This window comes from Rousettus aegyptiacus, unplaced genomic scaffold (genome assembly GCF_014176215.1).
Source record: "Rousettus aegyptiacus isolate mRouAeg1 unplaced genomic scaffold, mRouAeg1.p scaffold_m13_p_7, whole genome shotgun sequence".
Lineage (NCBI taxonomy): Eukaryota > Metazoa > Chordata > Mammalia > Chiroptera > Pteropodidae > Rousettus > Rousettus aegyptiacus.
In genome coordinates this window covers 91462037-91488398 of record NW_023416310.1, presented here as the reverse complement: position 1 = coordinate 91488398, position 26362 = coordinate 91462037, and the positions used below count along the sequence as shown (strand labels likewise).

Here is a 26362-nt window from a genome sequence, read left to right as displayed (position 1 = left end):
CCTGGTCACTACTCCATATTATGCATTTCTCTATAATTAATATTTCAGATTCCATTTTCAGAATATAGGTTTTCGTCAACCTGCCACGGTCAAACTCATTATTTTCTCGTTCAGGGAACTCACCTGAAGTGTTCCCTCTCTTTCAAAGTTTCAGAAAGCACTTGTCTAGGATATGGATAAACATATTTTTTTAAAAAAGAGTCAAAATATTTTAGGCCTTGTGGGACATTCAGTCTACATCACAACCCCTCAATGCTGCTATTATATAAATAAATGAAAATAAATATAAATGGTTATGTTCCAATAAAACTATATTTACAAAATTAGATGATTGGCCTGGTTTTACCTGTGTGCTGTAAACCAGTAAGCAGTAGAGTCGGTCCCTTTTTCTTCTTTTTATATCTTAATTGTCTTCTCTTTGCTCCCTTCTATACTTTCAAATACCAACCACACTTCTCATTCTATGCTAATTACAATAAAAAAAATAACATTGACATTTCTAAACACTTTATATGTGCTTGAGACTGAGAAAAGCACATGGCAAGACTCACACATCTACCCCGATTCAATATGCCTTGTGACCTTCGTGGTCGACTTTGACCGAAGCCATTCTCACATAGCACACAGTTAGAGTGTGGTGAATGAAGTGACTGTGTTCTCAAATAACACTCCCTATGTCAGGATCTGAGGTATTGCTGACCTGACCCAGGAGGTTCAGTGGTGTGAAGCCCAGTTGGACGAATGCACAAAAGGCTAACTTGACAATGAAACGTCAGGCACCAACTTTATTGTGCGGAGCTCACTTCTGCTGGGAAGTGCAGCTCTGTTGGGGGGTGCAGTCTATTGCGTGGAGCGCTCAGTCTCACATGCATTTCTCCTGCTCCCCTTTCTTGTGCTCCCCTTCTGCTCTCCCCTTATGCTCTCCTCCTCTCTTTCTCCTTCCCTCCTTCTGCTCTCCTTCTTTCCTTCTGCTCTCCTCACATAGTAGAGTACTGAAGTGGAATTCAACCACACATGCGTGATACAATAATCTGAATTATGTCTGCACATTTTCTAAGTCTGAGGTCCTATTCCTAGCCACGGGCCTGGATCGAAGCCAGACCTTGGGCCATTGTTTTCTTTTCCAATGACAGGAGATAACTGTTTCCCTCATAGAAAAAAGCATAACAAAACAGATTGTTTTTCCTTGACACCGTCTTGTCACACAGATAAATCCCTTTTCCTTTCTGGTACTGAAATTAAAGTTCCATCTATATAACATGTGACTGTAACTCATTCTTCAAACATGAAGGGAAAACAGAGGGAAAACTTTGTCAACTGAAGAGTCCCAGGAAAATAAATATTTGTCGTCCTTGCTGGAATATTTATTTGACCAGGGAGCTCCTTCTGAATTATTTTGATGTGCTGACTTGCTCCAGCCCAATTTGTTACAGTACTTATAAATATCTCTCAAGCCTAGCGAATTCTTGCATTTTGCCTTATTTTCTTCTTTTATGAATTTTAGACCATTTTTCTCTTCTGTGGATTTATTCAATAGCCTAACAGACTTGCTTCATTCCATCCTTGCTAGCTCTTTTGTTTTGTTTGTTTGTTTAATCTCCAAATGACCTCTTTAAAACAGATTTGTTTAATTCCCCAGTTTAAACTTCTTTAAAACTCCTACTAAGCAGCCATACTGCATTAAAATAAAGCAAAAATGAGACAAACCTGAAATCTAGGCATTGTCTTCCCCTGTCTCTTTTGTCCGCCACAGAGTTAATCACCAAATCTGATAAACTCTTTGGTTCAAGCCATCATCATCCTTTCATGATTAACCACAACAGCCTTATAAATGACCTTCCTGCGTCAGTCTCCCTTGCATTGCATTCTCCAGTGTCCGCAAAGTAAAGGTCTGAAATCCAAGTTTGATGGTATTGTGCTTAAAACTTTTAAATGGCTGCTCTAGCCCTAGCATGAACTCCAAAGTCCTCCTGACAGGTAAGGCTTCTGTTCACCTCTTTGGCTTCAATTCTTGCCTTGTCCTCCTTCCCTTACACCTTTGAATAATTTTCTTGAATTTGTTCTTGCATATCCCCTCCTCCTAACCTACCCTCTTTATTCATAGCTGGTCCTTCTCCCATTTTTTTTTTCCCCTTCTGTCCATCCCTCCAGCCTCTAGACTTATTTGTTCTTACCTCATTAAAGCTGGAGCTTATTTCTGGAAGCCTTCCATGGCCTCTTGTATTTTCTTAGAATGTGAAGTAGTTATTTCTTTTTTATGGTCCTCAAACATTCTGTTCTTCTGCCTATTATTATGAACTGTCACTGTTTTGTAGTTGTTTATTTACAAGTCCATCTCTCTCACTAGACAATGACTTCTTTAAGCAAAGAGACTGTTTAACATTCTTGTTTATATCCCCAGAGCCTAGTACAATGCCTGGCATGAGCAATCGCTTATTAAAAGTTGTGGAGCAAAGCTAGACCCTCCGGATAAGAATTTTAAAAGGAAATTTGGGACAGACGTTCTCAGTTCTAGCCATAACATAAAACCTCCAAGGATAGGGGAAGACCATAATTTTTCAAAGAATTTAGAGATTTTGCTATTTCCTTTCTGGTACAAATTAAAAATTGTTGGCATCGATAGTCGGAAACAAGCTAGTTACATAAGCGTATAAACTTATCAAATGCATCTCCCCACTCCCAGAAAGGCTAGATTCATGAGATGTTTCTTAGAGATATTAGCAAAAGCTGAAGCTAAAGAGAAATGCAAAAAGCAACATAAGACTGAAACTATATTCTGTGAAATGTATTGTTATAATTAACATTATACTAAAGTTCAACTACTTAATTGCTTTAAAGGTTATTAGGGAAAGGTTATTTTAGGTTGATAAAATCCTAGATTGACAGAGCTAGAAGAAAATCAGAGATGATAATTTCAAAGCCAAGACCAGGAAAGTAATTTTTCGAGCTTACCCAAATAGGTGTAAATCAGAAAAACATTCAAGTATATAACTTTTAAGCTCATGTTCCTTATACCATTCCCTCTGACCTCATAAACTCCAGTTTCATGCTCTTCATGCAGATGATATTATCTATCTGAATATGTTTTTGGTAAAAGAAATGGATTTTATATTCAGCGATCCTAGAAAATTATTTATTATCTACAGAAATGATTTACTATCTACAGAATGTTTATTATCTACAGAAGAAAAACTTCTGTTTAGTTGAGGGAAACTTCAATTCCAAATCTATGGATCATGTGGCAGGAGAAAGTACAGAGTTTTTAGTATGTAGTAATGGGATTAGCAGTTAAAAGTAAGTTCCATAGGTTTGGAAGTCCTGGGAGCAGTGATAAAATGAGAAGTTGACAGCTTATTGTATTCTCATCTCTGGATTCACTTTGCTTCTAAAATGTTGTGAGAAAATTACCAGAACTGTTGTCAAAGTCCCTAATAGTGAGTTATTGAGAAGTTGTGTGTACAAAGAATATCTACTTAGGTTCCAGCATCTGTTCATAGGACAGACATGAATCAAGCAGGAAACGCCACATCCTTCTCCACCCTGAGGCTTTTCCTATGCACTCAGAAGAGATGTAGGCAGTTTTAAGTGCCCACTGAAGGATTTCTGGTGGAGCTGCTTACCACCAGATAGCACTTATCTGGAAGTTCAAGATAAGATTCTAGTGAAGAATAGAATTCTGATAGTCATCGTAATGCCAATATGTCAAACAAGCAATAATAACAGCAACAATGAAAGCAGTAGTTCAAAGCTATTAACTAGTTTCCTTGTATTTTTCCTTCCCTCCTGTAAGGAAGCCATCAGAAAAAGGGGTGTACTTTTGCCTTGGAGGATGCTTGAGTTAAACTGGATAAAAGCATAAATAATAGGCAAGAAACTCAGTGTCTTGAGTACTTTAAAAGTAAATAAAATGGAATAAAATTTTCAAGAAAAAGGAAAGGGACCAGGTTCTAATACTGACCAAGATTGCTGCTTGACAGCATCCTGAAAAGTCAGAAACGAAGTTTATGACTATAAAAAAGTGTCTGCCAAACCTTGGTTTCAGGGGTGCTCAATCTCAATAAAAATCACCCTGTCCCATGTGTGGCACAGAATCAGGAAGCAATCTCACTAAAGGGAGGTTGGACCATCAGGCGGCAGGCAGCAACCAAGACCGTCCAAACTAGAGGACCTGTTCACATTTTCTGAGCACCCCTTAAGCATCTTATATCCTCATAAACTTCAATAATGAATGCGACCAAGTATCCCAAAATTCAGGCAGAATGGAGGGCTCAAAATCAGATGTAATTCTATTTAGAGAAAAAGAAGGAACAGATAATTTTGTACATCTACATTTATTGATCAAAACTCATACCTACTATGTGTGGGACCATATTGGGGATTGCTAGGGATTCATGTGCAGTAGTACATTATCACATCAAGGACTGTCTGCCCTAGAATTACAATCAATCAATTTGTTGTTGAAACAAAAACCTTGACCCTGTTAAGCAACTAATAATAGAAATGGATGTAGATTCTTTGAAGTGACTTTTAATTTGGGTAGTGTATTGTGATAATGCATAATTCTACATTCTTATTACTGAGTAGGTGACAAAAGAAAGAAAAATGTAACCTTCTTAGAGTTTATCGATCGGATTAATTTCTCTGTCCTTCTTGAGAATTACCAGAAAGGGAGGAACATGGTAGGCAGATTTCTAGGCCATTATATTTTGACTATGAATTAATAAAAGAGAGGGAAAAAAAACCGCAAAATTAAAAAAAAAACAAAACCCTATATTCTTCCTGGAGAGTAAGGCATACACACAAAACCTAGTTGGTGAGAAATTAAATGTGAGAGTATAAAAATCAGAGAGGAAATGGAAATTCCTAAATTTTCCGGGGTTGGGTTACTCCTGACAAACATTAAGAATGAAATTGGAGAGAGAATCTATTAAAAATGGAATTTAATATCTACGGCCATGCCATCCTGAACAAGCCCGATCCTGTCTGATCTTGGAAGCTAAGCAGGGTCAGGCCTGGTTAGTACTCGGATGGGAGACCTCCTAGGAAGACCAGGTGCTGTAGGTGTTAAAAATAAAAAAATAAGGATTGTAAGTTGACAAGGTCCTTGCAATCTGTGAGGTCAACCAATGATCATCTAAAAAGATAAAATCAAAAAATATAAAATAAAAATAAATAAAAAATTAAAATGGAATTTAGCATCAAGTTTTGTGGGGGGAACATGTTGACCTTGAAGATGTTATGGGGTGTCCAGAAGGTGGTGTCCAATAAATAGTGGAGAACTGAATCTAGGATCCAGGTGGCAGATCCTCTCTCACTCTCTTTGGAAAAGTATGTAGGGGCAGAAATCCCATGTTGACACAGGGCCACGTGGTGGTATGAGAAAGTGTGGCAGAGCAGCAGGAATCTTCTACTAGAATCGGGAAGGAAATCTGATTCACTGAGTGGACTTTCTTTCTTTCTTTTCTTTTCATTTTTTTTTTTTTTTTTTTTTTTTTTGAGTCTAAATGAGAAATTCTCAAATGAATTGACATGGAACCTTGAGGTGTGTGATAGACATGCAGGTACCCTTGAGCCCTATCTTGCATCCATTTAAGTTAATGTCTTTAAAAAAAAATTGTTTCATTCATTGTTTGTCTCATAAAATTACATTTGGGAGGAGAAAATTTCCATTTTTAATTAAAGAACTTCGAAAAGTTTGAAAACCACAGACCCTGGCGCATGTTCAGGGCCCACCAGCTCTAACATTCTCTGAGCCATTGTTTTTATTTCTATCTACTTAGGACATGGTCAGTCTAAGGAGATGCTTCAGTATAACTTAGGAAGAATATCATTTATCTCATTCAAAAAGCTTCTGGGGAGCATTTTATTGTAGCATACATATTTCAGATGTTAACGAAGCATTGGAATATGGGAGAGGTATTCAAATTTCACAATGGCATAAACTAAAATTACAGAACTCAGAGGAAAAGAGGTGGTACTGGAAAATGGAAAATATGAATGAGAGAGAGATTTCTTTAAAAAATAGAAACAAATGCAGCCAGTTACTGTGAGATCATAAGATCTGAAATTGGAAGATCTAGTTTTGGTCAAGATTCTATCTATCACTCAGTAGCTGTCTGCTTTGGGGAATTTGCTTAACTCCTCTAATCTTTGAGTCTGTCCTTTATGACTGAACTCTATCTTCTGGAGAGCTGGTGTGAGAACCACATGACATAATAGAGATGAAAATGCTAAGTAACTGGAAATCATTGGTCCTGTATTATTGAAAAATTGGTTATGAGGCTAGAGAGAAATATATAGGTGTGGATGCAGGGGATTGTGTTAAATAGAATATCATGGTTATAATTGTAAGAGGCATGAGACAATATGCTAAAATCAGAATTTTCATTAGACATGTTCATTTTAACTATTAAAGTAGTATATCTTAATGAAGGAAAAAATATGTTCAAAGAGAAGTATAGGTCTAGGATTTTGAAGAAATGGCTTTCCTGACTATTAACAATGTGACCAAACAGAATATATTTAATCTTTATGAGTCTGTTGCCTCATCTGCTAAATACCAATAATACTGCTCTCTATAACCCACCAGCTTAATCATTTAACCAGCCTTCAGAGAACATTTTAAAGTATCTTCACACTCCAGAAAAGCAAGGTGTTACAGAGCTAACTACTAATGTCGGCTACTGCTTCTATTTTTGATTTCAACTTTCTAGCATTTAATATACTCTTTTTAAAGATTTTTTATTTAAGCATATTTGGTATACAATACTATATTAGTTATATTAGTTTCAGGTGTACAATATCTGACATTTTTATACCTTACAATGTGATCACCCCACTAATTCCAGTAATCATCTGTCACTATGAAAACTTATACCCTTTTTACATGTCATGTCAATTTTTTCGTACTATACCTGATTTATTTGTTCTCAAATATAGCCATGCCACTGTTTGCTGAGAAGTCAAAAGATTATCATTCAAAACATCTTTTGGTAGATAAGTTTCAGAGTGTAACTGTTCCAACTGTCTATAAATCCAGATAATAAGGAAGCTTTCCTTGACCAAAAAAAAATAATAAAAGTGCCCTAGCTTGGGTTATGAGCTAATCATCATTGAAAAGGTCAATTTTTAATGAGGGTGGGACTCTGCCTTGTGTATATATATATGCGCTGTATATGCATGTATGTGGCAGACTGTTTTCTCTTCTCTCTCTCTCACTCTCTCTCTCGACTTCTTGCCTCAGAGCCGCATATCTCCTCTCCCCTCATTCATCATCACGATGAAGATCATCGCTGCTATTGCCATCCTTGCTCTAGCATCCACTGTCACCTGGGCTGTCTCTCCATCTGGTAAATTAGGGTTTACTTTAAATACTCATGCCTTTATTATGTTAACTGTAAAATATTCAGCCTTCAGCAATTATTGAATGTTAAAGTCAGAAGAAAATTTAGAAGGTATCTATTTAGATTAGTCTAATTAATGAAGTGGAAATGGGTCAGACCTTCAAGAAGAGGAGGAGAGACTGAGAAGGATAAAAGGATTGTCAGCTCTCCACTCAGTTCCTGATCAGGATCCCTCAGGTTTCTGACTTGACCTTTCAGAAACCACTTAGGCAACTTTGAAACCATTACTCGAGCCTACCCTGGGCACTCCCACAGAAACTCTTAGAGACCTGCGGCAGCCCTTCCTCCATGCTTTTGTTTGTTTGTTGTTTGTTTGTTTGTTTGTTTAATTAAGATCACATACATCTGTTTTTACCTTGAGTTAGGTCTGAGTAAAGTAGTGACCTTTCTTAGGTCTGGCCTGGGCAAGGGGCATGAGGAGATGGTTTTAGTTACTGTGAACAGTGAATTCAGATTTGCATGTTTAACTGTCGAATTTGCTCTTTCTCCAATTCCTTCTCTTCAATTGTGTCTCATTCAACTCTCTTCACAATATCAAGAAATAGGGATAAAGGTGAGTGCAACTTTCTCTGTGTGGTCTTTGCAAAAATGAAATCACGGCTAATGTGTAAATGGAGCTAAGGAGGTAGTTAAACTGGCTCACAGTGGACTGAACTAATTCCTCAGGAAGGAAAAATTTCTATTCTTCTTTTGGTGTTATTTCTTTCGTTAAGGGCCGTAAAAGGAAACTTCTTGCAAAAGAAGACTAGCAGATAAAGTAAACTTTTACCTTTGGGTAGCATTTCAAACTTTACTAAATATTTTTCACATTCATTATTTCTTTGGACTTTCATTATAACCTTAAAAGGAGAGATGAATATTTCCTTCTTAAAGAGCTAATTCTTATTTTACCTAAGGAATGTTCTAGATCTGATACATTTTTGTGGTGTAGCACTTTGTCCATAGATAATCTTCTAGACACGTTTGATGAAAGTTGAAGAGGCTAGTATTCTTTCCGCTCTCTTCTCTCTCTTACCATTTTGATATGAAATTGACCACTGAATTGAAGAAAGAGAATGTAGGACATTATTTTTTTTTTCAATTACAGGTGGACTGCTCCAAATACATGAGAAAAGGTGGGTTTGCATGCAAGAGGAATTTGAGACCAGTATGTGGCACAGACGGGAAAACTTATGGTAATGAATGCATGTACTGCAAGCTAAACAAGTAAGTATCGTATCTTTTGTCATGCTCCTTCAATACTCTTTGGACATCACTTTTTAAAAATAAAAATAAAAAAATAAATTTAGATTTATCTCTAAGGATGTATGTGTGTGTGTGTGTGTGTGTGTGTGTGTGTTTATATATATATATATATATATATATATATATATATATTTCTTTACTATCCAGCCAAATTCTCATCCATATTATACACTATCCCTTGGCCATTAGCTGCTACATACAGACATTTTTAGCTCCACATTTACATTGAGAGCAATTGAGTTTTGGGCAGGAAATGTATCTTGATCAAAATTCCATGAATCTCCTGGGTCACATCATTAAAATAGCATAACAAGAACTCAGAAGACAGCCATCTCTATTAATCTATTCCTCATACCCTTGAAGAAATTCATGTTGCTTCTCATGATTGTCTGGAAAAGTCTGAGGAAGAGACTGAAAGTACAAATGGGTAGTAGGAACTAGTTGGACCACCCTCGGCCACCAGCTCTATAAATTAAATATCAGGTCCTCACTAGAAACAATATTTCAGCTTCTAGGAGGATGAACGAGTGGTTCTTATCAGCCATTCCGGCAATATGAATTCATTGCTTTATGATTACTGGTTAAAATCATGGGCTTTGGTGTCTGACCTCTGAACTGGAGTACAAACTGCACTTAGTAGATCTGTGACATTAGGCAAATACCCAATCCACTACATGTTCAGTATTCCCATCTGTAAGATGGAAAATATAATAGCATTTACAATTCACTGTGATAGGCATGTCAAGTCTTAGCTAAGCGACATACACACAGTAAATACACATAGAAATGAGCTCTTCTTTCTTCTCATCATTTTCCTCCTTTTTTCTTATTTTCTTATTAGGCCTTCTGAAATGTACAGTCAAGTGTAATAGCAAGTTTTAACCAGAATAAAGTCTCTTAGACATTCAACTCACGCACTGATAAAACCATAGTAGCTTAAAGACCGATGAAGTCTTATTATCTCACATCCTCTTTTTGATAATCATGAACCTAAAACTCAGAGAGAAAAAGTGACAATGACAAAATTAGCTACACTATAAGTGCCTGAAATTGATTGAATATATTTTCTTTTACTTAACTGTAAAAATATTTTTGCACTATATTATGCCTTTGATTTTCATCTTAATATTCATGAACTAGTTTTAAAATGCTCAATCTCCTTTTAAGTGTTCCTCTGAGGATTTTTATTTATTTACAAAATGGTCATCCATCAAAAATGTTAATGGTCAATATTAGCCAGCTGTAGTTGGCTATATTAACCAGAATTCTCATTCTTGGTACAGATCAGACAACACAAAATTACGTATGACTATATTTTACTCTGCAGATTATGAAATATAAAGTAACTGTATTACCTATTTAATGAAATCTTCTCTTCTAGAGAAAAATCATTTAACCTCAGAAAACTTCATGATAATAGATGTGTAAGTAAATAATTTTATTTTTTAATATAAAATATTTCACAAATTCCTCATTTTCATAGAGAAAAACTATTTTAAAATTAGTATTCTAGGTATTATCTGTGACTATATGTAGTCATAGATATAACATCTGGCCAGCCTAACCAGATGACCTGAATTATAGTTAATTTATTTACCTAGAAGAAGGCTCTACAATCTTCATTCATAGCCCTTAAATGGGTCAGATTATGTAACTACAGAGGGTATATGTCTTTTTGCATGTGGGATTTTGGACTAAACATTCCCTCAAGGTCTTTAAAAAGTTCATTTTCTCTAATTTAATGACTTGAAATTATTTTCTCTTATTTCCTTTTTTACTTTTTTATTTTTTTGATATGGAAAGATCAACTGCACCAAATATTCTGAGGCATGCACCACGGAATGCATTTTCTCTCATAGGAATAGCCATGGTGAACTTTTTTTGGCAAATTATGTGTCGTGCAAGTCTCTTTGGATCTGATGGAGTAGTATATTCCAACAAATGTTTGTTTTGCAACAGTGTTGTGTAAATGCTGAATTCAAATATCCATATATTATTTGCAGCAAGAGTCTTTTTCACAGAGGCAGAAACCTTCTTAGCTATCTAATAAGCTGGATGCTGCTATGAAGCTTAAGAGTGAGATGGTTCACTCACTGATAATCATAATATTTTACAAAGTTAAGTAAGAAGAGAGAGAATGAGAGAGAGAGAGAGAGATAAAAAGTGGATAATAGGAAGAAACTGAAGCAAGGAAAATGAGGCACTTACCATTATATTATTAAGTGGCAGATAAAAGAAAATTTACACCTTTTCTTTGCTCCTGACACTGGCTTGTACTAGCACATTGAATTTTTTTATTCCCCAAACTCGGTGGTTAATTGCTCACCTTTCATGCTGTATATTTATTTGCCTGGCTCAATCTAAGAATAAGAAACTTTTAATTTAAGGTCTCCAAAGCCTTCCTTTAAAAAAAAAAATATATGATTTCTCTCATAGAAATAGCCATGGTGAACTTTTTTTGGAAAATTACGGATCATGCAAGTCTCTCTGATGCTCAAGGTCACCAAGTTCCCTTTGGCAGATTTCACATAGAGAACCAGTTTCTCTAGGAGACAAATACATGGAATATGTTCTTCAATAAACTAATCTCAGCAGAAAACTGTCTGGTTTGTCTCTATGAGTGGGATTCTTCTCTTAAGGCGAATACTTGTAGTCATTTTCCTGAACTATAAGAACATGGAAAGATTTCCTCTATTTCTACTTAAATTGGGAGCTGGAGAGATTATATACACACTGGTGAGAGAAAATCTGCTTATAGCATTCCATTTTAAAAAGACTCAAATTTTTTAAGTAAACATGTGTCAAAGGGTGGATCTGACCATTAGTCTTACATTACCTTTTGCTACACTAATAAAAAAAATGGAAAGTTCAGATTTGGAGAAAGATCAGGTGAGAATTCACAATCCTATAAACTAATCAGAACTGACCAGGGGTAACTTATACTTTAGTTATAACCATTTAAAGAGGATCTAGTCACATATGGACATCTGCAAAAGAAAATCTGGTTGACCATGTTAGGAAAGAGATTAAGAACAATATGATCCGATTAAATGCTGAGGTCACTAAAAAGGCCTGATGGAAGTTTAAGGTAGCTGAGACAGATAAGGCTATAAATATAATTTTCTTCTGAGGCCTCTCTTTGGCTTGTAGATGGCCATCTCCCTGTGGCTTCACCTGAGTTTCCCTCTGTGCTTCTCTGTATCCTAATCTCCTCTTCTTATAAAACACCAGTCATATAGGATTAGAGCCTAACCAATGACCACCTTTAAACTTAATTACCTGTTTAAAGACCCTCTTTTCAAAACAGTCATATTCTGAGGTACTGGGGATTAGGAACTCAACATATGAATTCCAAGGGGGGATATAATTCAGTCCATAACAGCAAACAAAACAAAATTGATAAGTGAAGCCCGAAGCTGATATTAGCTAAAAATATCAAACATAACATGTAATTATGTATTTTTTATTTAATCAAGTCTTAATATTCATGTTGTTTGATTTTGTAACATATGATATATGTAAAATAATTCGTAATCACATAATACTCCTTGTGGGCTTAAAGGAGGTAGAGATTTATTAAATAAATACTTTCCAAGTCAAGAATAGTAAGCAAAATAAAGACAGCAATTCTATGTCAATAAAATAATCAATGATAAAGATGTGATGTCATTAAATGAATAAAATGGTTACATTTTTAGACAAAAAATTTAAATACTGGGGAAAATTTGGTTAGAGAAAAATAGTTTATGTAAGTAAACCCACTCTTTCAATTTATAGATTAAAAAACAAATTTATATAATTATTACACAATTATATATATTTAAAACATAAGTCATATAAATAAATCTACTCAATAATATATAATATGGGATGTTACATTGTATATAAATAGAGATACAAATAAAGTATAATTATAAATATTCATCAGCTGAGATGCAAGTCCAAAGAGAAAGAAAAGACAAATTTTAGGCCATATTATTAAAATACGAAGCCATATAAGCATCAACCAAAAATTAAAAAATTAAGATCATCAATGCTTCTCTACAATTTTGAGCCTCTAGTTTGGGTTCATATTCCTTTTTAAGAAAACATTTCTCTCATTATTAAAAATACATTTTTATAAAATGTATCCAAATACCCCCTTCAAATATCTCCTTCCTTTTAGATATCTTGCACAAACATCCTCTAAATAGTTTAAATATATATTTATTAACAATGTCCAACATCAATTCTTACTGGATTACTCTTCAACACAGTTATGGGACCATTAGGAATGTGCTGTGTGCAAAGGACAGGCCGCAGCGGGGGGCACTCTCTGAGGGTGCCGCAGCCTTCCACACATTTCATTGATTTCTGCACCTCTTGTGGGTGCATACGCATCAGCTACTATTTTGCAGGGGTTGGGAGTCTAGACTGGTGGCCGGCCTTAGTGACATATGATAAGAGGTTGGTGCCCAAAAAGTAATGAAAAGAAAGGATAAAACTCAGTTTCAGTGATTGTAATTTAATACTCACTATTGCTAGACCTTGTGCCAGATTCTAGGGATCCTGGGATGCCCAAGACAATTTCTGCCTTCGTTGGTATCCGTGTTCTTAGAGGTAAGCCACATGGAGAAATCCAAGCAAACAGACAAAGAGAATCTAGATGAGGAAATGTGGAACTACATTTAAGGTGATATTACCATAGGTAACAGGAAAAAGAACCAAAATGGAAGGTAAGAGAAGAACAGAACATCTCTTTTCATTATTTTGTTTGGAGCCTCAGGAGACCAAGGATTCTTATCTGAGAATTTAAGTTCTCACTAAAACGGTCTTTTCAAATATAGTGAAAGTGAAACTGATAGACTATTCTATGTAGGGTTATTCTGGTAGTCCTGAAAGGGCTACTTCTTAAAACTTGAAAGAAAATAAACTCATTTTCTTCTTGTGAGAGGTACACAGCTTATTGATAGAAAATTTTTGTTTCTTTACTTATAGGTTTATTCTAGAGATTTTGAAGCTTGTTTTTGGCTGTGACCCATGTTTAAAAAGTATATTTTACCTCACCACCTAGAAACACAGACATACACACACTATTCAAGTTGCATTATAATTTTTATTTTATTCTACTTTACTCCGTTAGATTGTATTTTATTTAAAAATAGTGATGGTAACACAAAAATTCACAATATGCAGTTTGTAAAACTTATACTGTACCATCCTGAGAATGAATGCTTAATTTGGACAAGCATGAGAATGTGTCCCCGTGAGCATACTCACACTTTTGTGTCAGGTACAATTGTGAAAAGAAAGGGCTATCTTTAGCTCACCCTGACCAGAACATTGCAAAGAATAGTTAAACCAGAGGGTCCACTCTAACCCAGGCCCTCGCCAAGATTTAGATGGTCAAGCCTCTCCTCCCAGACACCCTATAAGATACTGGGGGCAAGATTTGTTGTCCCAAAGTGAAATGGAGAGAAACAAATCAGTCTTTGAAAAGGGACGTAAACCTGAGGGAAGAGGAATCAGATCACACCCTGGATGAGCTCTCCGTCAGAGCCTCGCCTTGAGGATTTCTTAGTTATTTTCCTTCCAGTCTCTCAGGGAATTCATCTCTATGTTACAGCTTTTTACTTTTTTCTCTTCTTGGAAATTCTCTTTAAAGATCTCCCTTTCCCCACCCTTTTAGTGAATAAATTTATGTGCATTGTACAGCGGGGAGTGCAGGTTTGGGAGATAATGAAGGACTAGAGCAATAAAAGGGAAGAGTTGCCTGTCTCAGTTTTACCTCTTGGTTGATCCTACGGGCAGATGGTAAGTAGTAGCTGGGAGTTACCCATTAGGGACCAGCCACCCAGCGAGTGGGTCCTTCAGTGGGGAGCTCAGCATAACAAGAGGAGGGGTCAGTAAATGGACAATTTAGGAAAGAAGTAAGATTGTAGTGTTCCCATTTTGTGCTGGAGGAATTGCACCTGTGAAAGTTACAAGGGATGAGAGCTGAGTGACATGAGAATGAACACTGGTCTTCACAAGGTGTGTAGGAAATCACAACAAAACAGTGCTTCTGTCCAAAGAGAAGCGGTAAGAAAACTCATCTTAATTTGGCATGCGAGATGGTCTTGTCAAAACAAAACAACACTGGGGAAAGTTAAATAGTTATTCAAGTCAAAAGGTATTCGAGGCTGCTGCGTAAGTGAGAGAGGCCAGCACTGGCCTGAGCTCCTCTGTGTGCGTGAGGAGGAGGAGGGCTTTTAAGCTCCAGGGTGAGCTAGTGGAAAGTGCTAGAGGTGGGGAAGGGGGCGGTCACAGGCCACCTGCACTTGCTAATGGCTTTATCTAAAGGAAAATAAATTCATGTATCTTTCTGACAGGCGGTAATTTTGCAACTGGGAACAAAGTTAAGATCCCGCCCTTCCACAGAGTCTAGGAGATAACCTGTACTATTTTCTTTGATAGTTACATTCGAAAAGGATGGCTCTTCAGGCTTTAAGAAAGACCTTGCTGGGCTACAGAACTGTCAAGAGTCTTACTTAGAAGGTCTACCTCTCAAGGGGAAAGGTAAATCATTTACTATGAAAGTAATAATTTACTATTTACTATTATAAGTTTTCCAAAGCAAATATTCTATGATAAAGGGGGTCTGGAGGGGCCTGGAGTCAGGTGGAAGCCTGTCTGTAGGTTAGTCTGTAGTCAAGGGGAACATTAAGACCATTAAGGACATCTTGCCCAGGACAAGGAACAGGTCAGTCATTCTGTTACTCAAATCAGTGCTCAAGAACAGAGCAGGCTGTTAGCTCCTTATAGAAGGAAGTATCATTGGCAAGTAACTTCTCCCATTCAGTCCATTGACTTGTTTTGTTGATGGTTTCTTTTGCTGTGCAGGAGCTTGATGTAGTTCCATTCACTTATTTTTTGTTTCCCTTACCTTTGGAATCAAGTTCACAAAAACTCTTCTGAGACCAATGTCCATAAGTAAGTGGGTAAAGGAATCAAATGTATGGAAATGTAAGGAAAGTGAACTTTGGCTGTTGAACACCCAAAGGAGTATACGGATATCGAATTATAATGCGAACCTGCAAATTATATAATGTTACCCCACTAAAGTTAAAAAAAAAAAAAAGAAGAAGAAAAAAAAAAAGAACAGCACAGGATAATGTGCAAGTCTGGCTAATACTGTCCTGTGGCTTCCATAAAATCCCTGAGAAGGGAAAGACTATCCTACAGCCTGTGATGGGACTGGGCATCTGTGTGGGTGTTCTCCTGTGATGAAGAAACAGCTGTTGGGACCAAAAGGGAAGAAGTTCAGTACTGTGGTGGAGATATAATTGGTTAAAGGATGGGCTAGACTGTGAAAGTTCTGTAGGGTGGGCAGTGGAGTTGAGACTTTCCTTCCTGCAAAAGAATCGTGGAGTCTTAGGTGAAATCCTGCAAGGGACTCATTTGAGATGACATTGAAATATACACATTGAATTTTTCCTAGCTAGGAATAGAAGTCTGACATCCAGGGGCAAAGCCCAAGCTGTATCTTTTGGAATCAAGCCATCGGTGTGATAGATGATGAAGAAGTCATAGACTAAAGATTCTCTTAGGGAGATGTGGTACCCTCATTTTACTTATACTCCTCTCCCAATATTAGTTCACCTGGAATTTTGGAGAGTTTGGAAAAGCTAAAGATATTTTAGCTTTATTTCTTTCCAATGATATTTTACTTTTTTCTCAGTGTGTTTTAGGATTGAATAATGTTTATAGACTTTCTCTGTTATCTAGGTGATATATTGGGATTGTAGGATTTATTGTTTATTTTTTTAATGCTGAGGTCAGGATTAATACCTAAATGTCACAAGATCCAGAAAACTTAAATATTGGAAATTCCTTCCTCAAGTCTGCCTTCCGTGGGTAATTCTTTTCTTAATGATTTTTCTGTGCTGTGATATAATCTCTACTATGGTAAGGAAGATGTGAGTCTTTTTCACTGCTGCATGTCCAGTGTTCCACACAACTCCTGACAAATCAGAATCCCAGGCAGTGGAAGGCCTACGGGAACTCAACCACTGAGGCTCTGCTAATAACAAAATCTTTGAGAAAGCAAAGTTGAAAAAAAAAATGTAAATCATTCTTCTCAGGTGGGAAGTGATTTCACATTCATTATTATCTTTGAATATTCATGTAATGCCATGAAATCTGTGGTTCTGAGCCTACAAGGACATTGTCAGTCGCCGTGGTAAAGAAAAAGCCAAAATCGATAGCATTTTTTTTGCGGCTAATCTGGGTCAGTCAGTTTTCCAAGCTGTTTAAATATTCTCTCAATTAAGCCTCTAAAGAGCCCGTTAAGGAGGGTTTGTTTACCCCATCATGCAAATAGGTAAAATTGGTCCAAAGAGAAGAAGTTACTTTCCAAATTAACAAAATATTATAACTAGATCTGTTTTTTATTGTGTCCAAAATCCTTTCTCAATAATGGGAAGCCTCTAATACTCTGAAACTAGGGGGCAAATGATTCACTTAGGAAAGTGACAAGGTATTTTCAAAATGCTCCATGTTATGTTACAAGCATCGAGACCACATATTTGATGAACACACCACCCCTTTCAAATTCTAAGTGACCCAGGTCCTTTCTGGAAGTTTCCAGAAGGTTTGTTTTTAGACATTTATTAAAATGAATAAGAGAGACTGAGGTAAGTAAAAATTTGTTTTTTCGGCAATGTTAATGACTATTGGAATCAATTTAATTAAGCAACAGTGGAAGAATCTTGATATAATATAATCCATATATGTCATAAAATATATGAGGCATCTAAATTCATGTTTAAAATGACTATATTTAAAGATCAAAAAAATATCTTGCGAAAAAAATCAGAATACAAAAATTTGATCGAATATGACAAGAATATGTATATGTTTTCATGAGTGGAATAATATAATTTAATATATTCCTAACAGTTATCTCTGGGTTTTGAGATTTTGCACCTAATTTTTCTTATGGCTCTATTTTTCTACTTTTCTAAGGTTAGCATGTATTTCCTTGATACAAGAACAATTGTCCTTTACAGAAAAGAAGATAGAGGCTGGAAGTTTAGATAAGCGGAGGGAACAGCCATGATAACGTGTCGTCCCTGCTGCGAAGCCGCAAAGTCTCTGGACTGATACAGGAACGAGGCCGGACCCACTGCGAACGGCATCCATTGCCTCGCTCCTCACTGCGACCTTCTCTCTTGCTCAGCTGTTTCTGCCTTTCGCGTTCTGGCCGAAGGTACTAATTATTATTATGGAACAAGCTATGCTTTTTTCTGCTGTGTTCTTTCCTACCACAGTTGTTTCCTCATGCTGTTGCCTCTTTGGAATGACTGCCAAAGGCTGCTCTGTCCCCCCAAGTTTTCTAGGTGCTCTGTGCTTCCTTCTCCAATGCCTCCTGCTGAGATTTGACCTTCACTCAACCTGAATGCTTGGCCTCCCAGGGTCTGCTCAGCCCAGCACACCATGCCTCAGTGCCTTCTCCTACACAGCTACTCTTGGGGCCCTAACACGTGCTCCTTAAATGAGAGGCATCAGTCACAAAAGCATATCATGTCTCTCTCCCTTTTCTCTTCTTTCCTAGGTGGGTCAACTGGGGCATATGTGGTGGGGAGAGTGGGCATCTGGCATTGTGTTTTAGTACAGTTGGATCTTCCATTACTCTAGTTCATTCCTGAAGGAATCCAGGGAAGATGTCAGGAACAGAGAGGGGTGTGCTTAACTAAAACGTGGTGTTCTAGATTGTCTCAGGAGCAGGCCGAGTAGGCAGCTCTGAACATTGTGCCAAGGACCTCCAACCATCCTGGGGACTGGAGTACTGAGGAGACACTTTGATGTCTCACGTAACACATGTCTTACCACAGCATGTTAGCAAAGGGCGTATGTCAATTACATAACGACAGATGCTACAAAGAAGAGATAAAGACTTGAAGGAATGAAGGACGTAGGAGGACCAGGGCACTTTTGCAGGATTAGGAAGACAGGGAGAGTTCAGTGTGGTCCTTGGTGAGTCCCTGAAGTGTGCATATTCTGGTCTATAGGATTGGAAAGGCTGCTGCTGAGAAGGCAGCCCGTGGAAGGACATGCTCACTGACTTCTCCCTCTGTGACATTTCTCTTTCTGTGGTGTGAAATGGTGTTTCTCCCCCTGCATGCTCTCAGAATGCTCCCAAAGAGCCTAGCATGCCCAGTCAGAAGATTCTTAGCACGGCCAAGTACACCAAGAAGATTAAAAATTTTTGTCTTAATCCGAAGAGAGAGTCTGTGTGTCATGAGCAAGTAGGGACTTGCTTCCTCTGTTGGGAAGCTCTTGTCTGGAAGCTTCTGATGGCCTCATCATTTTCTTTGTATCCTCTTAAAGAAAAAAAAAAAAACAACAACAGGTAAATCTTCAGGCACCGAAGATTTCAAAACAACTTAAATACCTCCATACTAAAATAATACAACTATGTCCAAAGAGTAACCTCCTATTTACTTCTGTGTTCTGAGTACTCACAGATCGGTCACTGAGATCTATGCTTTTATTGACGCCTAACCAAGGTTTAGTTTTTCCTGAGCATTTGCTCTTGGGGAAGAGAGTGAAATAGGCTTTCCAAGTGAGGTGCATAGAGTTTACGATGGGCAGACGAGAGATGAATTTTTACTTTGAAGGTGGTCTTAATATCCTGATTATCTCTGCTTTGGTGATTGTACTAGAGGGCACCATCCTGAGACAATATCTCAGAGCATCATTCTAAGGACATACCAGGAGGAAAAATGGCCAAATCTTCCCCAGTACTCTGCTCACTTTTGTTCTTCGTTCTGATACATTGGTGAGTAATTTGGCTGGTTCCGGCAGGCATGCAAGGTTGATCTGTGGACTCTAACATTGTGATCTAAAATAGAATGCTTTGAAATCCTTAGTTAAGTGTATCATTTTATTCTATTTATCTATCTGTATCTGTAGAGAGAAATACATTGGGGTATGGGCCAAAAAAAAAAAAAAAAAAAGCCTCTGAGCCAATGGACAAGGGACTTAGTTTATTTATCCACTAATGTAGATTATGAAACTTAACTTGTGGGGACCAGGGGACTTGGGCGATTCAGTGAGGTAACATGTGAAGGTGATTGGTGATATGCCTACACTATAGTGCATCTCAAAAATTCAGAAGTTTTGATAATGCTTTGTCTCGTGTTTGAGTGGGTTGTTATCTTTTGTGTTCTTGTTTAGAGAAGAGTCTTATAGGGAGTTTTTAATAAGGTCACCTAGCCTCAAGGACCGAAGAGTTTCATTTTTCATATGTCTGTCATGAATTCCTGGGCATTTCATAAGCAAGTGTCTTTCCCTTCTCTGTAAAATTTAGGGATTGGGCTAAAAGGTCTCTTGAAAGGTCTAATGTTTCTTAATTTCTTTCACATATAGGCTGCCAGTTCTGAATCTGCTCAAGCCCAGGCTAATTACTATTAATCAAAAAGTGATTTGATATCCTAGATTGGCAATGTTTCTGAGAGCAGTGATGCATCTCCAGTCTTCTGCTGATTATTTATTAGGAGTAGAAGAATTATTCTTCATTTTTGAAAAAAAAAAATAAGTGAATACACATGTAAATGAAACAATGTTTTAAATTATTGCACACTTTCTTGGTAATAATTTAGAATTTTTTTATTCTGCCAGCAGATTAAGCTCTGATTTACCAGATATTAGGTTCTGTAACGATTTTCAGTTATGTCTTGATTTCAGCCCTTCAACACTGGTGGCCACAACATGGAAAGATTAAGGTAATCATCCACTAGATCTCCCAAGACCGAGGTTCTAGTCTGAGTTTTCTTTGAAATTGCTATTTTAAAACCTACCGCAGCAAGGTCATCTGTGACACTCTTCAAGGATCACTTTTATTAATGTGGCAGGTATACTGCAGGTATAGGATCGCAAAGTAAGGTGATCCAAAGTGGGAACCAAGCTGAGATTTGGCTAGATGTACATCAGAGAACTCTCTATACTATACTGCCAGGGAAATGTTTCTGAGCTCTGATGGTTGCCAGGAGCAGGGCAGGTTCTTAAGAGCCCACAGGCTTAGGCATAAACACAGGTTTTGATCCCAAGGAGCTCAAAGTTCGGATGAGGGAATGATCCTCAGTGCTCTGAAACACACAGAGAATGCCTCCATGAGTTGAATAGGGAGCACAATCTCTCAGATATGGATTGAAGAAAATGTGAAGGAATCATTCGCATAGGGTCTTTTATCCCATACTAAGAACAACTATCTTTTTATGTGAAATGAGGTGTAGTTAAAGGGTCTTAATCAAGGGGATAAAATGATTCGATTGATATTTAAATTATGGAAACTAGAGGACATAGGGACTAAAGAAATGGGAGGATTAGTTGGGTGACGGACATACAAGAAGTAAACGATGGTGGCCTGGCCATGGTGGTGGTATTGGATAGATAAGGAAAAAAGGGAAAAAATTGGTCATTGGTCATTTTCTTAAATTCTTTTAACACGTTTTAACCTCTGAAACATAAGGGATGTGTCCTTTCAGTTATGTGCCTGTGTGTATTTTTTCTAATTGGAGAGAAGACTAATATTACTACTATGCTCTCTTCTGAGAGCAGCTCTTCTCCCTCTGAATATTCTGTAAGACTATAGTCAAGAGTGTTTACATGTTCTATTTAGCTCTTTGACCTGAACTACAATGCTGATAACATGGTAGACACATGATTCCAGTAAAAAGGAACAGTCACCTTTCATCTGTTACCTTTAGAATAGAAAAGCAAATAGCTCTGGGTAAGATGAAATATTCCCTCTCTTTATAGCATGTCAGTTTCCATTGATCCAATCCCTGGGCCAAGCAGGAACACCAAGAACTCCAGGGAGGAGGACTGTTTTCCAGCAGGATTGCTTTTACTTCCTGCACTAATCCTTTCTTCTGCAATAATTAATCTGTCATTAATGTCATTCAGTAGAGTTTTTTAATCTCAAACACTTTAATTTCATCTCTACAAGTTTGATTTATATTTTTTTATGTTTTCAACTTTTTAAAATACTTACAGCTGAAATGCAGTTATAATAATTATTTTAATGACTTTCTCTGCTAATTCTAATATCTGTGCATTCTGGGTTGCTTTGAGTTTGCTGATTTCCTTCTCATTATGGATCATATCTTAGGATACCAGACAATTTTATCTTTTTTTGTTCTGAATATTTTTTATGTTCCTAGAAATATTCTTGAGCTTTGTTCCGATTACATGGAAATAGTCTGAATTGCATGAAAATAGTCTCCCTCCTCCTCTCCCTCTCTGGCACATGTTTCTAATTTTGAAATCCCTCTGTCCAGTTCCCCTTCTATTTTATCCTCTAATTATTGATCAGTCCCAGGTTTTGTCATTGCTGTCTTCTCTTTCCCATCACACTTTCTCTGTTTGATGGTCCCACTTACATCTATAATTACTCCATTGCCTTATATGCCTGGATCACGTATCCCCATCATGAGACTGTACCCATCTTATACTATCAGATACTAGATACTTTAATTTCATTGGTTCACACAATCTTTAAAATCGATCTATTAATATTAGCCCTAATTTTTTTCTAAATGTATTTCTCCACATTTTGATTTAATGAAACCCAACATCACTACTATCTTTGAGTTCTTTCTCACTCAAAATTAATTTCATGATGTAACTTATATACATTCCTTTTTTCATCTTAAATATAAATTAAACTCATGAACATGTATTTAAGCTAAGTCTTCATCATTTTAATAGGTTATCTTGATATTCTTCCTAATTGTTACCTCGGCCTCCATTTTATTCTCCCAACCAAAATCCTATCTCCATTATAGTATCATTAAAATATGGCCTGTTTAAAAGAGCACTATCATTTGTGAGTTATAATACAAACAAAATCTTAGTATGATCGGCAAGAGATTTTATTTCATCTGCTACAAGCACCCTCTAAAGCCCAGCTTCAACCATAACAAACTCTTTTAGGACTTATAAGAAACCCTATTTGCCCACAAGGTGGTAGTAAACCACTGCTGTTTAAACTGATAACTTTGACCAGACCTACTACCAATGCCTCCTCACATACTAACAATGTATTTTTGAACAAGTTACTAATGCTCTATGAGCTGTAGATTCCCCATCACTTAAAATAATGATAATAATAGCACGAACCTGATTTTGAGGAGAAGCGAAGTTTCAAAAAAGTTTAAATAGCTATGCCCAATGAGTAACAAATGGGGCAAAACCTTACTAGAAGCAGGAAGACGCTCTATTTATTGCCTGATTATGAAGCCTCATTTCTAAACCCAGTTAAGGGGAAGAGTTTGAGACATAAAGAGATTTCAGAACTTTCTGATGTTATTTTTCTTCTTCCAAGGAAGGGAAAATCTCCTAATATACTCTACACTGAGCTTTTAGTCAGGTCTCAGTGGATAGGAGAGCTGGGGAATGTTTCTGTCTAATAGACTGAACATCACTGTTACCATTCTATGGAGTTTCTCTCTCTCTCTCTCTCTCTCTCTCTCTCTCTCTCTCTCTCTCTCTCTCTCTCTCTCTTTCTTCTTTCTTTCTTTTTCTTAGTTGCCTTTTACCTAAGAAAAGTTAGTCAATACAAAGATACAGACTTGAGTAAACTATTTATCATATATTTTCCAAACAAAAATTAGAAATTACTTGGTAATGAGTAATGTGTAGGCAGCCAGAGGTTCATTGAAATAACATGCGAACAACCAGAGAAACCTAAAATTAAGCTTAAATATTTAAACCTAAATGATAAAACCCTAAAAATTAAAATATTAATTTTTAATTTAAATTCAAAATTTAGATTTTAATTTTATTTTATGTTGAAAAGTAATATGTACTCTAAAAAGAATGCTAAAATGCAAAAAAGTAAATTTTAATTAAAAAATAAAATTATGCAAAACATTACAATCAAGACTTACTGTCATTAAATTTAGATCAAAAGCTTTCCTAAACTCTTCCTCTTCCTCTCTGTCTCTCTTAATGACTAAGTACACAGATTAAGAGTGTGATAGAAATGATATTTTAAAACAAAGGTTATACTATATGTGATACTTTTGAAATGAGCTTAGTGAATACAAATTCAATATGCAAATAAATAAGAAATTATATATTCTGAATGTGTGCAATAAATAAATTAAAAACAAAACTTTTGAAAAATAGATTATTTCCCAAAATATCAAAAACAGCAAATGTATAAAGAAAAGCAGCTCTAACAAAGGTATGTATAATCTGTATCCTGACTGTTGCAAAATATTAATTAAAATTTTAAAGAATTCTAAAACATGAAAATACGTACCCATTTATCAATTTAAAAATTCAGCATTGTAAAGAGTTATATTCACTCTAAATTGTTTTTATAAATTCAATATAATCTTACTCAGAAAAGTAATAGTTTTTTTTTTTAAAAAAAAATAACAGTATGATTTTTTGAAATATTTATGAAACTATAATAGGAATACAGAATAACCAAGGTAATCTTGAGGATGAATAAAACTGGAGGACCTACCAGGTAACAAGACTTATTCTCAAGCAATAATAATAAGAGAATATATAGGTGCAAAGATAGACAAATAGACCAGTGGAATGGAATTTAGCATCCAGAAAGAGACCCACATACATATAGTCACTTGATTTATGACAAAAAGACACTAATAAAATTATGAAAAGAATGTGCTCTTTATTACATTATGCTGTCTATTAGATATACACATAGGAGTAAATTAATCTTGACTCAACTTCAGTTTGAATTGATATTCACAAAGCTAATTCAAAAAATCTTTTGGAAATAAATATATCTTTATGAACTTAGAATGTGCAAACATTGCTTAAACTGGCATAAAAAAAAGCATTTAGCATAAATAAAAATATGGTAAACTGCGCAATATTAAAATTAGTATATACTTTTTAACAAGAATTCAAAAATACAGGAAAGAAAATTTTAATTAAAAAATAAAATATGCAAAATATTACATAATTTATACTTTGATATACGTGTGTGCATATGTGTAAGGGAGATAATAACTTAGCTTTAATGATTACCCATTTACTCTACTTCCAAAGGAAATGATGACTCTTTGGCATTATGACTAAGTTTTAGGAGAGAAAATGTCCAGTGTTCCAGAGTTGCATCCTGATGAATGAAGCAGAAGCTTTTCAGTAAAGCTCTGCAGACTTCACTCTTGCAGAATCGCTCCTGGCTAAGGGGAGAAGTCATTACATCCTTTCATGGGACAGGCCACTACTCCTTCCTAACATATTTGTAACTACTTTGTTAGGTGAGTACATAGTTTGTCTTCCACAAAAGAATATAAATACTATGCAAGCTGATACTGTGTCAATTTAGTGCCCTTTGGGTTGATTCTAGGCAATAGTAAGTGGCTAATATCTGTTTCTTAAGCTATTGATAATCTTGATAGCTATTGCCCAGTTCTTCAGTTAACCTGCTGTGCAACTTTTGAGAATTTATTGACATTGCCGAGCACTGGTTTATTCAGGTGTAAGATGGATGGTACCTGATAAGCACCTCACAGAACTAGGAGAGTCGAAATGAGGTAGCACAACAAAAGCACTTTTCAAAGAAACATACATATTTTACAGGCAAAAAGAGACAAAATACCAACTGTTCTATTTTTCACCTTTCACGAGTATTCTTGTGTCCTGAAATATGTCTGAGGTCTGAGCTACAACTCCTGTCGAAGATCTTCAAACTCAAATCATTAGTCTGTGACAACTTGAGCACTAAATCTAAGGCGACAGAAATAATTAACACAGCAATCATTGCAATAGGTATAAGATATAATACTACAATCTCTCCTATACAAGAAGGTAACAACTGTTCAAAACTGCATCACAAAACCAATCTAAAAATATAAAAATTAAAAAACAAATACCATATCAAAAATTCATTTCATTCAGTGTCCTCTCTCTCTCTCTCTCGGATAAGGAAACTTCTCTTTTGAGTAAGTGGAACTGATCCTAAAAGACCTGTGACAACTCCCACCACCACCTCAACCTATGGACTTGCAGTTTCTTCTCTTACTGTGCCAAACTCTCTCTGTTCCTACAAAAGACAGATTCTGAAAATATTATTCTTTAATTGAAAGAAGGAAGATCTCAAACCAATGAGAGCAAATTCCACTTTGAGAAATTCCTCCCCTCCCCCCCAAAAAAGAAAAGAAAAAAGAGAAAAAGGAAATTATAAATAGCAAAGTAGAAAATGAAACTGAAAACAGAAAAGCAATAGAGAAAAATCAATGAAACCAAAACCTAGTTTTTGAGAAGATTAATAAAACTGATAAACTTCTAAGATTACTATAATTGGGGAAAAAATGGCAGAAGACATACATTACCAATATGAAGAATGATAGCAGTAACAACCCTAGAGATTGTATAGGAATTATAAAGATAGTAAAAAAAATTATAAAAGTTTTCATGCCAAATATTTTGACAATTTAGATGAAATGAGCAAATTCCTTAAAACACATAAAAGAAGAAATAGATAGTCCGAACAGTTCTAATCTATTGAAAAAATTAAATTTGTAGTTCAAAACCTCTGAAAAAGAACTCTCCAGGCCCTGGTAGCATCCTTGGGTTATTCTACCAAAGATTTGAAGAAAAAAACAAAAACGGTATTGGTTTTATACAAACTCATTCATAAAATTGAATTATTCAATGAAGTCACCATTCATTCAACTAACAATAAAACCAGAAAGAGATGT

General features: G+C 36.1%; 1 protein-coding gene and 1 pseudogene across 1 annotated transcript; both read left to right on the top strand.

Moving 5' to 3' along the window:
* Positions 1-4945: 4945 nt before the first annotated feature.
* LOC118605831 lies at positions 4946-5064 on the top strand (annotated as a pseudogene).
* A 2215-nt stretch (positions 5065-7279) lies between these two features.
* LOC107513528 (double-headed protease inhibitor, submandibular gland-like) lies at positions 7280-10568 on the top strand. The gene is made up of 5 exons (XM_036225065.1): positions 7280-7349; positions 7943-7956; positions 8491-8609; positions 10030-10072; positions 10452-10568. Exons 1-5 carry the CDS (start codon positions 7280-7282, stop codon positions 10566-10568), a joined length of 363 nt encoding a protein of 120 aa, XP_036080958.1.
* Positions 10569-26362: the final 15794 nt, after the last annotated feature.